The following is a 12,819-nucleotide window of genomic DNA, read 5'->3' as shown; positions in this document are numbered from 1 at the left end:
AGGGGGGATTTGATAGCTGCTTTCAACTACCTGAAAGGGGGTTCCAAAGAGGATGGATCTAGACTGTTCTCAGTGGTACCTGATGACAGAACAAGGAGCAATGGTCTCAAGTTGCAGTTGGGGAGGTTTAGGTTGGATATTAGGAAAAACTTTTTCACTAGGAGGGTGGTGAAGCACTGGAATGGGTTACCTAGGGAGGTGGTGGAATCTCCTTCCTTAGAGGTTTTTAAAGTCAGGCTTGACAAAGCCCTGGGTGGGATGATTTAGTTGGGAATTGGTCCTGCTTTAAGCAGGGGGTTGGACTAGATGACCTCCTGAGGTCCCTTCAAACCCTGATATTCTAGTGAGTGAAAGGAAATCAGCTCTTCCTGTGGGTCTCCAGCCCAAGCTAAACACTTTGTTGAGGTTGGTTCCTGTCCACGGAGGGGAAAAACGAGGGAGCCTTTTGTGTGTGTTTTGTACTGTGGCAGAATCCTCATTGAAACAAGGGCCATGTGGGCAGAATTGCTGGGCCGTTTTGTCAGTGTGAGGATTGCTCCTGCATTCCCACCACAGTGGGTGCACCTCAAGGAGAGACTCTCCTCCTTCCCATTAATTTACTTCCAATAACAGTATGAATGCAGGGAAATGTGTTCCCAATTTGTGATTGCGCCAGTGACAGATAATTATCACTATCATAGGGCTGTCATTTTGTTGTTTCCAATGTTAGTTATTTGATTTTGTTGGGCTGGGATTTTCCAAGGAGTCTACAAGAGTTAGGTGCCCAAGTCCCATTGAATTTCTATGGGAGCTGGGCACCTAAATCCCTTGGGCTGTTCAGAATCCCAGCCTTATTGAGATGTGTATGCAGGAGGGAATTGAGACCCCTATTCAATGCTCAAGGCACCCCGACACAGGCTCCAAAAACAGAAATAAATAGACAGCTAACAAAGATGAAAACCCTCCCCAGCCTTGAATAATCCAAACACAGCCTTACACATTAACGTGTTTGTTGGCCCAAGTGCAACGCTTTGTCTTTGGAGTAGCCTAAAGCTGAACAAGAGCATTCTGAAGCAATGGAGACAGTGCCTGTAAGTGGTGGCACGCGGTTGAGCTGCTGTGTTAAATGAACAACTTCCTGCGGCAGAGGGACAATCTGATGGCATCCTTTTGAGACTGTTTGTTCTGGGGGATTTCCTCCCTTAGGCCAAAGGCCCTAATTTACCTGTACTCATTCAGCAACAAAAGCAAGCAAGAAACCCAGTGTCTTCCCCTTTGAGAGAGGCTGGAAAATCTTCCCTGTATTTAAAGTTCCCATGGCTGCAGTTAGAAATTGGCACAGAGCTGGCCAGGGGGTTATCTGAGGTCATGTACTCAAATAGTTGTAGATAAAACAAGGGCCTGTTTGCATTGGAAATCTCCAGAGGGCTTTTCCTTTGTGAGAGGGGTAATGATATTGCAGGAGGACATGAGCCAAAATAAAGATTCGACTCTATGTGCAGTAGCTCAGTAGAATAAAATGAGTGATGGAAAAAAATGAGATGTTATTTTTCTGAAGTTGCTATTGGGATGAAAGAATTATAGCTGAGGAGAGGGAATCTTGCAGTGAGGCCACATCTAAGACTAAGGGTTGGACTCCACTACGGGGAGATCGATGCTGCGGCAATCAATGCAGCAGGGGTCAATTTAGTGGGTCTAGTGAAGACCCGCTAAATCTACGGCAGAGCGCTCTCCGGTGGACCCCGGTACGCCAGCTCTCCGAGAAGAGTAAGGGAAGTCGACTGGAGAGCGTCTCCCATCGACGTAGCGTGGTGAAGACACAGGGGTAAGTCAATCTAAGCTACGTCGACTCCAGCTACATTATTCATGTAGCTGGAATAGCGTAACTTAGGTCGACTTACCCCCATAGTGAAGACAAGCCCTCAGTTTACAATGCTGCCACTGGATGAAAATCATACTAGCTGAAAGAGGAAGAAAAGAGGTACCCAGTCTGGGGCCTGTAATAACCATTCTTTGCATCTGTTTATACATCTCTGTAGGCTGTTATCCCAAAATGGACCTGGATTCCATTCTGGGCAATGCTGAGCCACTGCATTCCCATATTGCAAAGCCATTTGGGCATTGTGGACCAGTAATCAAATGCTCAGTGTTTTGGTCCCTGCGTGAAAGAGTCTTCCTTTGTTATCTGTTGATCCTCCACTGAACGTGCTCCATTTCCAATCAAACCGTATCCGTTGTGGCAAATGCACAAAGAGAACTATTCAATGGGTTTTGGAGGCTAAAGAGGGAATAAGACTCAGCCAAACCCTTCTGCAGACCCTTGGGAAACTATTTATTCAATATACAGGCCTGTACACTAAAGCATATTAGTACATGACGTTCCTGCCAGGTTTTTTCCCAGTTCCTGTTAGCGAAAAATGTATGCTTGTAATAACAGCTTTCTCCCTTGCAGCTCAGCTTCTGCAGTGATGTTTATGGTTTCATAGTCAGTTATGAAAATAAATGAAATTACAAACAGAAAATAGCAAAGCAGGGAGGAAATTTGGACTTTGGAGGCTTTCCATCTTCCTGTGGCAGTCTCAGGTGCCACATTTGATGGACACTGCTGGAAGAATATAAGTGGACAGACTGAGAATGAGCAAAATAGAGAGCAAGAGGCAAGAAGCCCTGGACATACATTTTGCCACCCCTCCCTAGCATCCTGAGTGTTTAAATGCTTTGAAGAGCTGTTTACTGAGCATCTGCACTAGAAGCTCTATCTTTTGGGAGACCTGAATGGAATTCCTAATTTTGGTGCATGAACTTCCAGCCTTATCCCTTATCCCCACTTGCGACAGCACTCAGTGATAGTAACAGCTGAAGCTGATGTGGCAGCAGTTCTCAGGCCTCAGAGGTGTCCACTTTGGGATAATCCGCACAAGCAGGCTGTGGAGAACCAGTCCTCTTGGGCATTGATGGAGGCTCTTCCTATGTTGCTGAGTATTCATTACTTTGCCTTTTAGTTCCTGCATATGGTCAAAGTGAGAGGAATCCCTTTGTACACTAAGATCTATATTCAGTGTGACTGGGCAAGTCCTGCAGACCTGAGGGATTGTGGTTATGTACTTCAGATTTTCTTTGTGGTGGGTGGCACGTAGGCAGCGTACATGCTTTAAGATCAGAAAGGGGAGAAGGTTAGTGCTAAGTAAGCTGATACTATTTTTGTGCCGTAAAGAATATTGCCTGACACTCAAAGGGACACCGAGACTTTTTGGGGACTTGCTATATGTTCTTCAGGATGTTACACTGAAAATTATAACGAGAAAATAATATACTTTATTAATTTCACTTCTGAATCTTGTCAGAAATTGCATGCAGACTGCTTACAGTTTTCCTCCATTCAGTAATTTGTATGCGACTTGGAATTATTTGCTGATGATTTTCGGTCTGGGATCTTTGAAGGCGTCTGTGAGAGTTAGGATTCCAATTCACACTGCATTTCAATGGGATTTGAGCACAAAACTCCTTTAGGGTCCATTGAAAATCCCAGACTCAGTCAATAGTGCTTGGTCTGTATATTGGCCCAAGAAGTTCATTGGAGTATTTTGACATTTGACTTGCTGAATTGTTTTATTGGTATGTTTCTGTTCCCTGATTAGTTGAGAAGAACTGTTAGAACCAGGTTTTCAATGCATATTCTCATATTTACAGCTTCAAAATTCAATTTCTGAGAATATTCTCCAGAATTTCCTTAAAATTCATTGTCTGTGCACATTCCTTCCAGTAAACTAATGTGTTAGAGACGGAAAGACACAAAAGGAGTTCAGACAAGACTATTGTGTCTTTGAACCCTAATCTTCTGTGATTCTCTGAATGTGAATTCATGGGTTTTGTTTAAAAAAAAGGAAATCTCTTTGCAGTATTCCCCCAACTCCTCTTATTCTGCAGATCATCATCATAATGGCAACTCAGCTGCCAGGATCCAGCTCATACTGACCTATAACAGTGTTATAGAGGAGTTTTTACTAAGCTGGGAAAACAATTTTAGTTTTTAACTAAGGTGACCAGGAGATTCTGTCTATCTGATCCTCTTAGGCCTGGTCTACACTACGAGTTTAGGTCGACTTTAGCCGCGTGAAATCGACTTAAGCCTGGACACGTTTACACTACGAAGCCCTTTCTTTCGACTTAAAGGGCCCTTTAAACCGGTTTCTTAACACCACCTCGACAAGGGGATTAGCGATAAAATCGGCCTTAGGGGGTCGGAATTGGGTTAGCGTGGACGGAATTCGACATTATTGGCCTCCGGGAGCTATCCCACAGTGCTTCATTGTGACCGCTCTGGACAGCACTCTCATCTCAGATGCACTGGCCAGGTAGACAGGAAAAGCCCCGCGAACGTTTGAATTTCATTTCCTGTTTGCTCAGCGTGGAGAGCACAGGTGACCATGCAGAGCTCATCAGCACAGGTAACCATGATGGAGTCCCAGTCCCAGTCCCAGGATCGCAGAAGAGCTCCAGCCTGGAGCGAACGGGAGGTACGGGATCTGATCGCCATCTGGGGAGATGAAGCAGTGCTCGCCGAACTCCGAAGCAGTAAAAGAAACGGCAAAACATTAGAAAAGATCTCCAAGGCCATGAAGGACAGAGGCCATAACAGGGACGCGCGGCAGTGCCGCGTGAAAATTAAGGAGCTAAGGCAAGCCTACCACAAAGTCAGAGACGCAAACGGAAGGTCCGGGGCAGAGCCGCAAACATGCCGCTACTACGCGGAGCTGCATGCCATTCTAGGGGGTGCAGCCACCACTAGCCCAAGCGTGTTCTATGAGTCCCTCTCTGCAAACGGGGAAGCGGGTTCGGCGGACGAGGAAGATGAGGATGGAGAGAACATAGATAGCTCACAGCAGCAAGGAAGCGGAGAAACCAGTTACCCCAACAGCCAGGATATGTTTGTCACCCTGGACCTGGAAACAGTAACCCCCGAACTGACCCAAGACCCTGAGGGCACACAGGGGACCTCTGGTGAGTGTACCTTTGTAAATATTACACATGGTTTAAAAGCAAGCGTGTTTAATGATTAATGATTAATTTGCCCTGGCAATCGCGGCCAGTACAGCTACTGGAAAAGTCTGTTAACGTGTATGGGGATGGAGCGGAAATCCTCCAGGGACATCTCTAGAAAGCTCTCCTTCATGTAATCCCAAAGCCTTTGCAAAAGGTTTCTGGGGAGGGCTGCCTTATCCCGTCCGCCATGGTAGGACACTTTACCACGCCAGGCCAGTAGCACGTAGTCTGGAATCATTGCATAAGAAAGCATGGCAGCGTATGGTCCCGGTGTTTGCTGGCATGCAGACAACATCCATTCCTTATCGCTCTTTGTTATCCTCAGGAGAGTGATATCATTCACGGTCACCTGGTTGAAATGGGGCGATTTTATTAAGGGGACATTCAGAGGTGCCCCTTCCTGCTCTGCTGAACAGAAATATTCCCCGCTGTTAACCACGCGGTGGGGGGGAGGGTTGAAGTGACCATCCCAGAGAATTGGGTGTGTGGGGGAGGGGAGTTACTTGGGTTTGTGCTGCATGTTAAACCTGAAATCGCAGCCCCTCCTTTTACATTGCAAACCCATATGCTCCTGCGTATGGTTGAGCTGCAGGAAAGGCAGCAGGAGCAGAGACCGCCGCTACAGCCCCTCTGTAACCAACAGCCCTCCTCCCCAAGTCCCATTGCCTCCTCACCCAGACGCCCAAGAACACGGTGGGGGGGCCTCCGGCCACCCAATCACTCCAGCCTAGATGATTTCCAGTGCAATAAGTTTTAAAGTTTTAAAGTGCACTGTGTCTTTTTCCTTCCCTCCTCCCACACCCATCCAGGCCTACCTTTGCAATTATCCCCCTAGTTGTGTGCTGAATTAATAAAGAATGCATGAATGTGAAGTAACAATGACTTTATTGCCTCTGCAAGTGGTGCTCGAAGGGGGGAGGGTAGTAGGGGAGGGTGGGGTGGTTGGTTTGCAGGGAAGTAGAGTTAACCGGGTGGGGGGGGAGGGGCGGAGGGTTCACCAAGGAGAAACAAACAGAAGTTTCACTCCGTAGCCTGGCCAGTCACAAAACTGGTTTTCAACGCTTCTCTGATGCGCACCGCGCCCTGCTGTGCTCCTCTAACCGCCCTGGTGTCTGGCTGCGCGTAATCAGCAGCCAGGCGATTTGCCTCAACCTCCCACCCCGCAATAAATGTCTCCCCCTTGCTTTCACAGATATTGTGGAGCGCACAGCAAGCAGCAATAACAATGGGGATATTCTTTTCGCTAAGGTCTGAGCGAGTCAGTAAGCTGCGCCAGCGCGCTTTTAAACGCCCAAATGCACATTCCACCACCATTCGGCACTTGCTCAGCCTGTAGTTGAACAGGTCCTGACTACTGTCCAGGCTGCCTGTGTACGGCTTCATGAGCCATGGCATTAAGGGGTAGGCTGGGTCCCCAAGGATAACGATAGGCATTTCAACATCCCCAATGGTTATTTTCTGGTCCGGGAAGAAAGTCCCTTCCTCCAGCTTTCGAAACAGAAGAGACTGCCTGAAGACGCGAGCATCATGTACCCTTCCCGGCCAGCCCACGTTGATGTCGGTGAAACGTCCCTTGTGATCCACCAGGGCTTGCAGCAGCATTGAAAAGTACCCCTTGCGGTTTATGTAGTCGGTGGCTTGGTGCGCCGGTGCCAAGATAGGGATATGGGTTCCGTCTATCGCCCCACCACAGTTTGGGAATCCCATTGCAGCAAAGCCATCCACTATGGTCTGCACGTTTCCCAGAGTCACTACCCTTGATATCACCAGGTCTCTCATTGCCCTGGCAACTTGGATCACAGCAGCCCCCACAGTAGATTTGCCCACTCCAAATTGATTCCCCACTGACCGGTAGCTGTCTGGCGTTGCAAGCTTCCACAGGACTATCGCCACTCGCTTCTCCACTGTGAGGGCTGCTCTCATCCTGGTATTCTGGCGCTTCAGGGCAGGGGAAAGCAAGTCACAAAGTTCCATGAAAGTGCCCTTACGCATGCGAAAGTTTCGCAGCCACTGGGCATTGTCCCAGACCTGCAACACGATGCGGTCCCACCAGTCTGTGCTTGTTTCCCGGGCCCAGAATCGGCGGTCCACGGCATGAACCTGCCCCAGTAACACCATGATTTCCACATTGCTGGGGCCTGTGCCTTGTGAGAGGTCCATGTCAATTTCCTCATCACTATCGTCGCCGCGCTGCAATCACCTCCTCCTCAGCTGGTCCTGGTTTTGCTTTGGCATGTCCAGGAGGCTCTGCATATACTCCAGGACAATGCACGTGGTGTTCATAGTGCTCATAATTGCCGCGGTGATCTGAGCGGGCTCCATGATCCCAGTGCTAGCTATGGCGTCTGGTCTGAAAAAAGGCGCGAAAGTAGTATCTGACAGACCAGGGGAAGGAGGGAGGAAGGGATGGAGGGAGGGGCGAGTGACGACATGGCGTACAGGTACAGGGAATTAAAATCAAGAAAGGTGGCTTTGCATCAGGGAGAAACACAAACAACTGTCACACAGAATGCCCCCCCCCAAAGATTGAACTCAAAAGCCTGGGTTTAGCAGGAGGGAGGGGGGAAGCAAATGAATACAGAATAAATCTATTTTTTACATCTTAAGACGACGGTGCAGCATGACTGATAGCCCTTGGCATTTTCTGGGTGCTTGGCAGCAAATACTGGGCGCTTGGCAGTTAGCCTTCAGGTCTACTGCACAATATGATACCCACTGCAGTATGACAACGATGGATACCAGTCGTAATATACTATCTACTGCCCAAAAGGCAAGGGGTTGCTGCTGTGTAGCAATCTAGCCCCATCCTACGCATAGTACATCTGATAACCATCATCATCAAGGCAAGGGGGCTGGTGCAATGCAGCCCCACGGCTGCCAGCCCCATGTCTGCCAGCACCCAGATCGCCATCGGCCTCTTCTGGGTGCTTAGCAGACAATACTGGGCACTTGGCAGAAAATAGCATACTACGACTGATAACCATCATTGTCTGCCCGGGTGCCCATGATCGACAGCCACTGCAGTACGACGACGACGGATACCAGTCGTAATAAACCATCTTCTACCAAAAGGCAAGGGGCTGGTGCAATGCAGCCCCACGGCTGCCAGCACCCAGATCGCCAATGAAGGCTACCAGTCATGCTGCACCGTCTACCGCCAAAAGGCAGTAAGCTGCTGCTGCTGTTTAGCAATGCAGTCCCACGTTTGCCGGCACCCGGAAGACATATGGTGACGGTGAGCTGAGCTGAGCGGGCTCAATGCTTGGCGTGGTATGTTGTCTGCACAGGTAAACCAGGTAAAAAGGCATGAATCTATTGTCTGCCGTTGCTGTGACGGCGGGGGAGGGGACTGACGCAATGTACCCAGAACCCCCCGCGGCACTGCTTTGCATCATTCGGGCATTGCGATCTCAACCCATAATTCCAATGGGCGCCGGAGACTCCGGGAACTGTGGGATAGGTACCATAGTGCAATGCGCCGGAAGTCGACGCTAGCCTCGGTACTGTGGACGCGGTCCGCCGACTTCATGCACTTAGAGCATTTTATGTGGGGACACACACAATCGGCTGCATACAGCCGGTTTCTATAAAACCGGCTTCTATAAATCCGACCTAATTTTGTAGTGTAGACATACCCTTAGGGTTTTCTATAGCAGTAACTGCTACAGGATCTGAGTTCTGGATAGACACTACATGGCATATTTCTTAATGTATTTGTTTTAATACCCTCTTTATCTCAAAAGGCAAATTGCTAATAAAATACTTTTGATGCACAATCATCCATCAAAAATACTTATGGACCACTAAGGTTCTTTCCCTGTATGCATGGACATATTGGGGACAAACACTAAGTTATCAGTAGGGAGGAGAGAGGCTAAAAATAGAATACTTAGCACTTGTAAAGTTCTTTATGTCTTCAAAGCTCTGTGCAAACCTTAGCCTTTTTTCATAGGAGACCTGCATGAAAATCCTTGTCTAGGTTGCTGATAGACAGGCATCTGAGTGTCATGCTTATTCCCATTGGACAGTTGTCCATTTTACAGTATCACTCCTCAGTTTAGTAGATTTGTTGGTCACTGCTCAAAAGGGACCCAGGAGTGGCACAAGAGTTGATGTCACAGGTCAAACTTGAAGTGGGAGAGAGATTTTGCCATCTAAGGAAAAACTGAGAAGCTCTTTATGACAGGTTTCAGAGTAGCAGCTGTGTTAGTCTGTATCCGCAAAAAGAACAGGAGTACTTGTGGCACCTTAGAGACTAACAAATTTATTTGAGCATAAGTTTTCGTGGGCTACATCCCACTTCATGCATCCGAAGAAGTGGGATGTAGCCCATGAAAGCTTATGCTCAAATAAATTTGTTAGTCTCTAAGGTGCCACAAGTACTCAAGCTCTTTATGGTTTAATTAAACTTACAGTCTTTGATTGGTTTCGGATGGAGGCATTTTCTGCTTGTTTCATGCCCAGTGGAAATACAGTACTCTGAAAGCATGACTTGTAAGAATCTTACATTTATACACCCACAGGAGACGGACGTCAGATACTGTGCCTGCCATCAGCTCAGCCGGATGGTTAATTTACTAACAAATTGAGCTGGATTTTAGCTTTTTACTGGAGAATTTCTGCAGTAAATTTCTGTGCTAATTTGGCATCTGTTTCCAGGGCAGTTTTAATTTTTTTTTTCCAGCACAAACGCTTAGTTGGTACAATAATAGGAAAACTCCTGTGCTTTTTTTGTTGTGGGGGGAGATGTTGGTGAAAGTAGCTCACTAGAAGGGTGAGTAGGGGCAGCTGTTGTCTTTGGCTCAGGAGAGCTTTGGCATTTGTTGAATCTACTGAGGAAACACATGCTTAAAATCTACAGCAGTTAAACCCAGCTTCTAAAACAGCAGATAAAAGAAAGGCCACATGTTCAGTTTCAGTTGGTTCAGTTCTTGTTAATAACTATAGCGTGCTCTGGCTATAGAGCCATAGGTGTGGGTGACACTTTACCAGGTTCCCAGTCTCGAGGGACTTACAGTCTAACACAGTATAGGGTCTAGTCTGGTATCACTCTGCTGAATTAGAAGATACTGCATAAAATAGTTGGGACATGAGGCTGTAAGAGCGTGGAGCTAAACAGGTTTCATCCCTACATCTGAACTTGGAATGATGCCTCCTCTAACTGTAATGGGGGTGAACTTCAGCATGTTCTGAGCAGGTTATATAACATGAATCCTAGTATCCTGGCATCTGCCTTCTCCCAGTAGGTGTTTAGCCAGTGCATTTGGTCCTATACCATTGAGGTCAATGGGAGTTTTGCCGTTGAGAAAAATAGGTGCAGGGCTGGACCCAACATGTTGGAACATCAAATACATAATACAAGCCTGAGCCCTCCTAATGCCGTGTGTATGACTGAACCCAAGGAGCATACTAACATAATCTAAGTGGGGCATCTCTAGCCCAGAATGAGGCACAACAGTGGGCCCAGAGGTACATTCCTGCTTCTGCAGCATGGGGAAAGGACCTGCACCCTCACCACAGACACCGAGTAGGGAGTTTCTAAGAATATAAGAATGTCTTCCAACAGTGGCCAGTGCCAGGAGCTACAGAGGGAATGAACAGAACAGGGCAATTATTGAGTGATCCATCCCATGTCATCCAGTCCCAGCTTCTGGCCATCAGAGGCTTAGGGACACCTAGATCATGGGATGTATCCGTGACCATCTTGGCTAATAGCCATTGATGGACCTATCCTCCATGAACTTATCACTTATTTTTTGAACCTAGTTATAATTTTGGCCTTCACAATGTCCCCTGGCAACGAGTTCCACAGGTTCACTGTGCGTTGTGTGGAGAAGTACTTTTTTTCTTTGTTTTAAACCTGTTGCCTATTAATTTCATTGAGTGACCATGGATTTATATAGTGGCATTATGATATGTACTGTCTTATTATGTATCCCTTTCCTAATGGTTCCTAACATTGTTAGCTTTTTTTTCTGCCACTTCACATTGAGCAGATGTTTTCAGAGAACTAGCCACAATGATTCCAAGATCTCTTTCTTGAATGGTAACAGCTAATTTAGAACCCATCATTTTGTATTAGGGCTGTCAAGCAATTAAAGACATTAATTGCAATTAATCATGAGATTAAAACATTAATCAAGATTAAAAAATTAAAAAAAAATTAATCGCAGTTTTAATCGCACTGTTAAACAATAATAGAATACCATTTATATATATGGAGATATACCTATCTCATAGAACTGGAAGGGACCCTGAAAGGTCATCGAGTCCAGCCCCCTGCCTTCACTAGCAGGACCAAGTATTGATTTTGCCCCAGATCCCTAAGTGGCCCCTCTCAAGGATTGAACTCAGAACCCTGGGTTTAGCAGGCCAATGCTCAAACCACTAAGCTGTAACTATCCACCCTCCGCCTCCTCACTTTAGGTCCTGGAGAACTCCCAGGTCGGGTTCCTACAGGAGGAAAGACAAGGACAAGGGGCATAAATGGAAATATCCTTCTTTCCGCTCAGTTGCGCAACCTGACGCCCCCCAGAAACCAGGGAGGCCAGAAGCAGTCGTTATGAGGATGCGCCCAAGAACAATGTCCCAGTCAATCTGCTGGATCCATCTTTCCTCAGCTGCCTCCACCCTTTCCAATCGGCCTGGTCTTGTATCATCTCAGACCATTGGGTGTGCGACACCATTTCGTTGGGCTATACCCTGCAGTTTGTAGCCGGCCCACCCCCCTTCCCTGTCCCTCTTCAGGGACTCTTCTCACAAGCAATTGTTATTCCAGGAGGTCGAGAACCTCCTGCACCTGGGGGCAGTAGAGGAGGTTCCTCGGGACATGGTGGGAAAAGGATTCTACTCCTGTTATTTCCTAATCCCAAAGGCAAAAGGGGGTCTCAGACCCATCTTGGACCTGTGTCTCAAGAAGTTGAAATTGTGCATGGTCTCCCTGCTTCCATCATCCCCTCTCTGGATCTGGCAGACTGGTACACCGTCCTCGATTTAAAGGACACATATTTCCACATTTCCATTTTCCCAGGGCACCGGTGCTTCCTCCATTTCATGCTGGGCCAGTGCCGTTTCCAGTTCACGGCAATGCCTTTTGGTCTCTCGTCGGCCCCGAGAGTGTTCACAAAGTGCATAGAGCCAGTGGCCGCTTACCTGTGACATCGAGGAGTCCGAATTTACCTGCACCTTGATGACTGGTTGATAAAGGGCTGGACCCAAGATCAGGTGTGGAGGCATCTCTATCTGGTCTGTTCCACCTATCGCGACCTGGGGCTGGTAATAAACAAGAAAAAGTCAATCTCAACCCTGGTGCAATGCATAAAATTTATTGGGGCAGTCCTCGACTCCACTCGGGCCAGGGCCTTCCTCCCTGAGACCAGGTTCCAAGCCATGGTGGATCTCATCTTGTCTGTGTGAGCCCAACTTCTCACCACTGTCCACACATGCCTGAGACTGTTGGGTCACATGGTGGCATGCACTTATGTGGTCTGGCACGCACAGCTCCGCCTCAGTCTATGACCCCAACCGGCACAGCGTGGACTGGGTGGTCAGGATTCCGGACAGCGTTCTGTCATCACTCACGTGGTGGCAGGATCCTGCATCAGTGCTGGAAGGGGTCCCCTTCGCGACTCCATCCCCGTCGGCAACTCTCGTCTCCAATGCCTCGGACCTGGGGTGGGGAGCCCATCTGGGCACTCTCAGCATGCAAGGTCATTGGTTCAGTCGCGATGGCTCCCTGCATATCAATGTCAGGGAGCTCAGAGTGGTTCGCCTGGCCTGCCATGCCTTCCTGCCTCA

The 12,819-nt window shown here is 47.8% G+C and overlaps 1 protein-coding gene across 1 annotated transcript in view; it reads left to right on the top strand.

The window, feature by feature from the left end:
* EXD3 (exonuclease 3'-5' domain containing 3) overlaps positions 1–11,508 on the top strand; it is a 313,193-nt gene extending 301,685 nt beyond the window's left edge. Inside the window, exon 20 of the mRNA XM_029913175.1 lies at positions 11,449–11,508. Coding sequence (XP_029769035.1) covers positions 11,449–11,508 — 60 coding nt within the window. The remainder of the gene's footprint in view (positions 1–11,448) is intronic.
* The last annotated feature ends 1,311 nt before the right edge of the window (positions 11,509–12,819 follow it).

This window comes from Terrapene carolina, unplaced genomic scaffold, assembly GCF_002925995.2.
Source record: "Terrapene carolina triunguis isolate 2854851 unplaced genomic scaffold, T_m_triunguis-2.0 Scaffold508, whole genome shotgun sequence".
Lineage (NCBI taxonomy): Eukaryota > Metazoa > Chordata > Testudines > Emydidae > Terrapene > Terrapene triunguis.
This window is presented reverse-complemented; position numbering and strand designations above follow the sequence as displayed.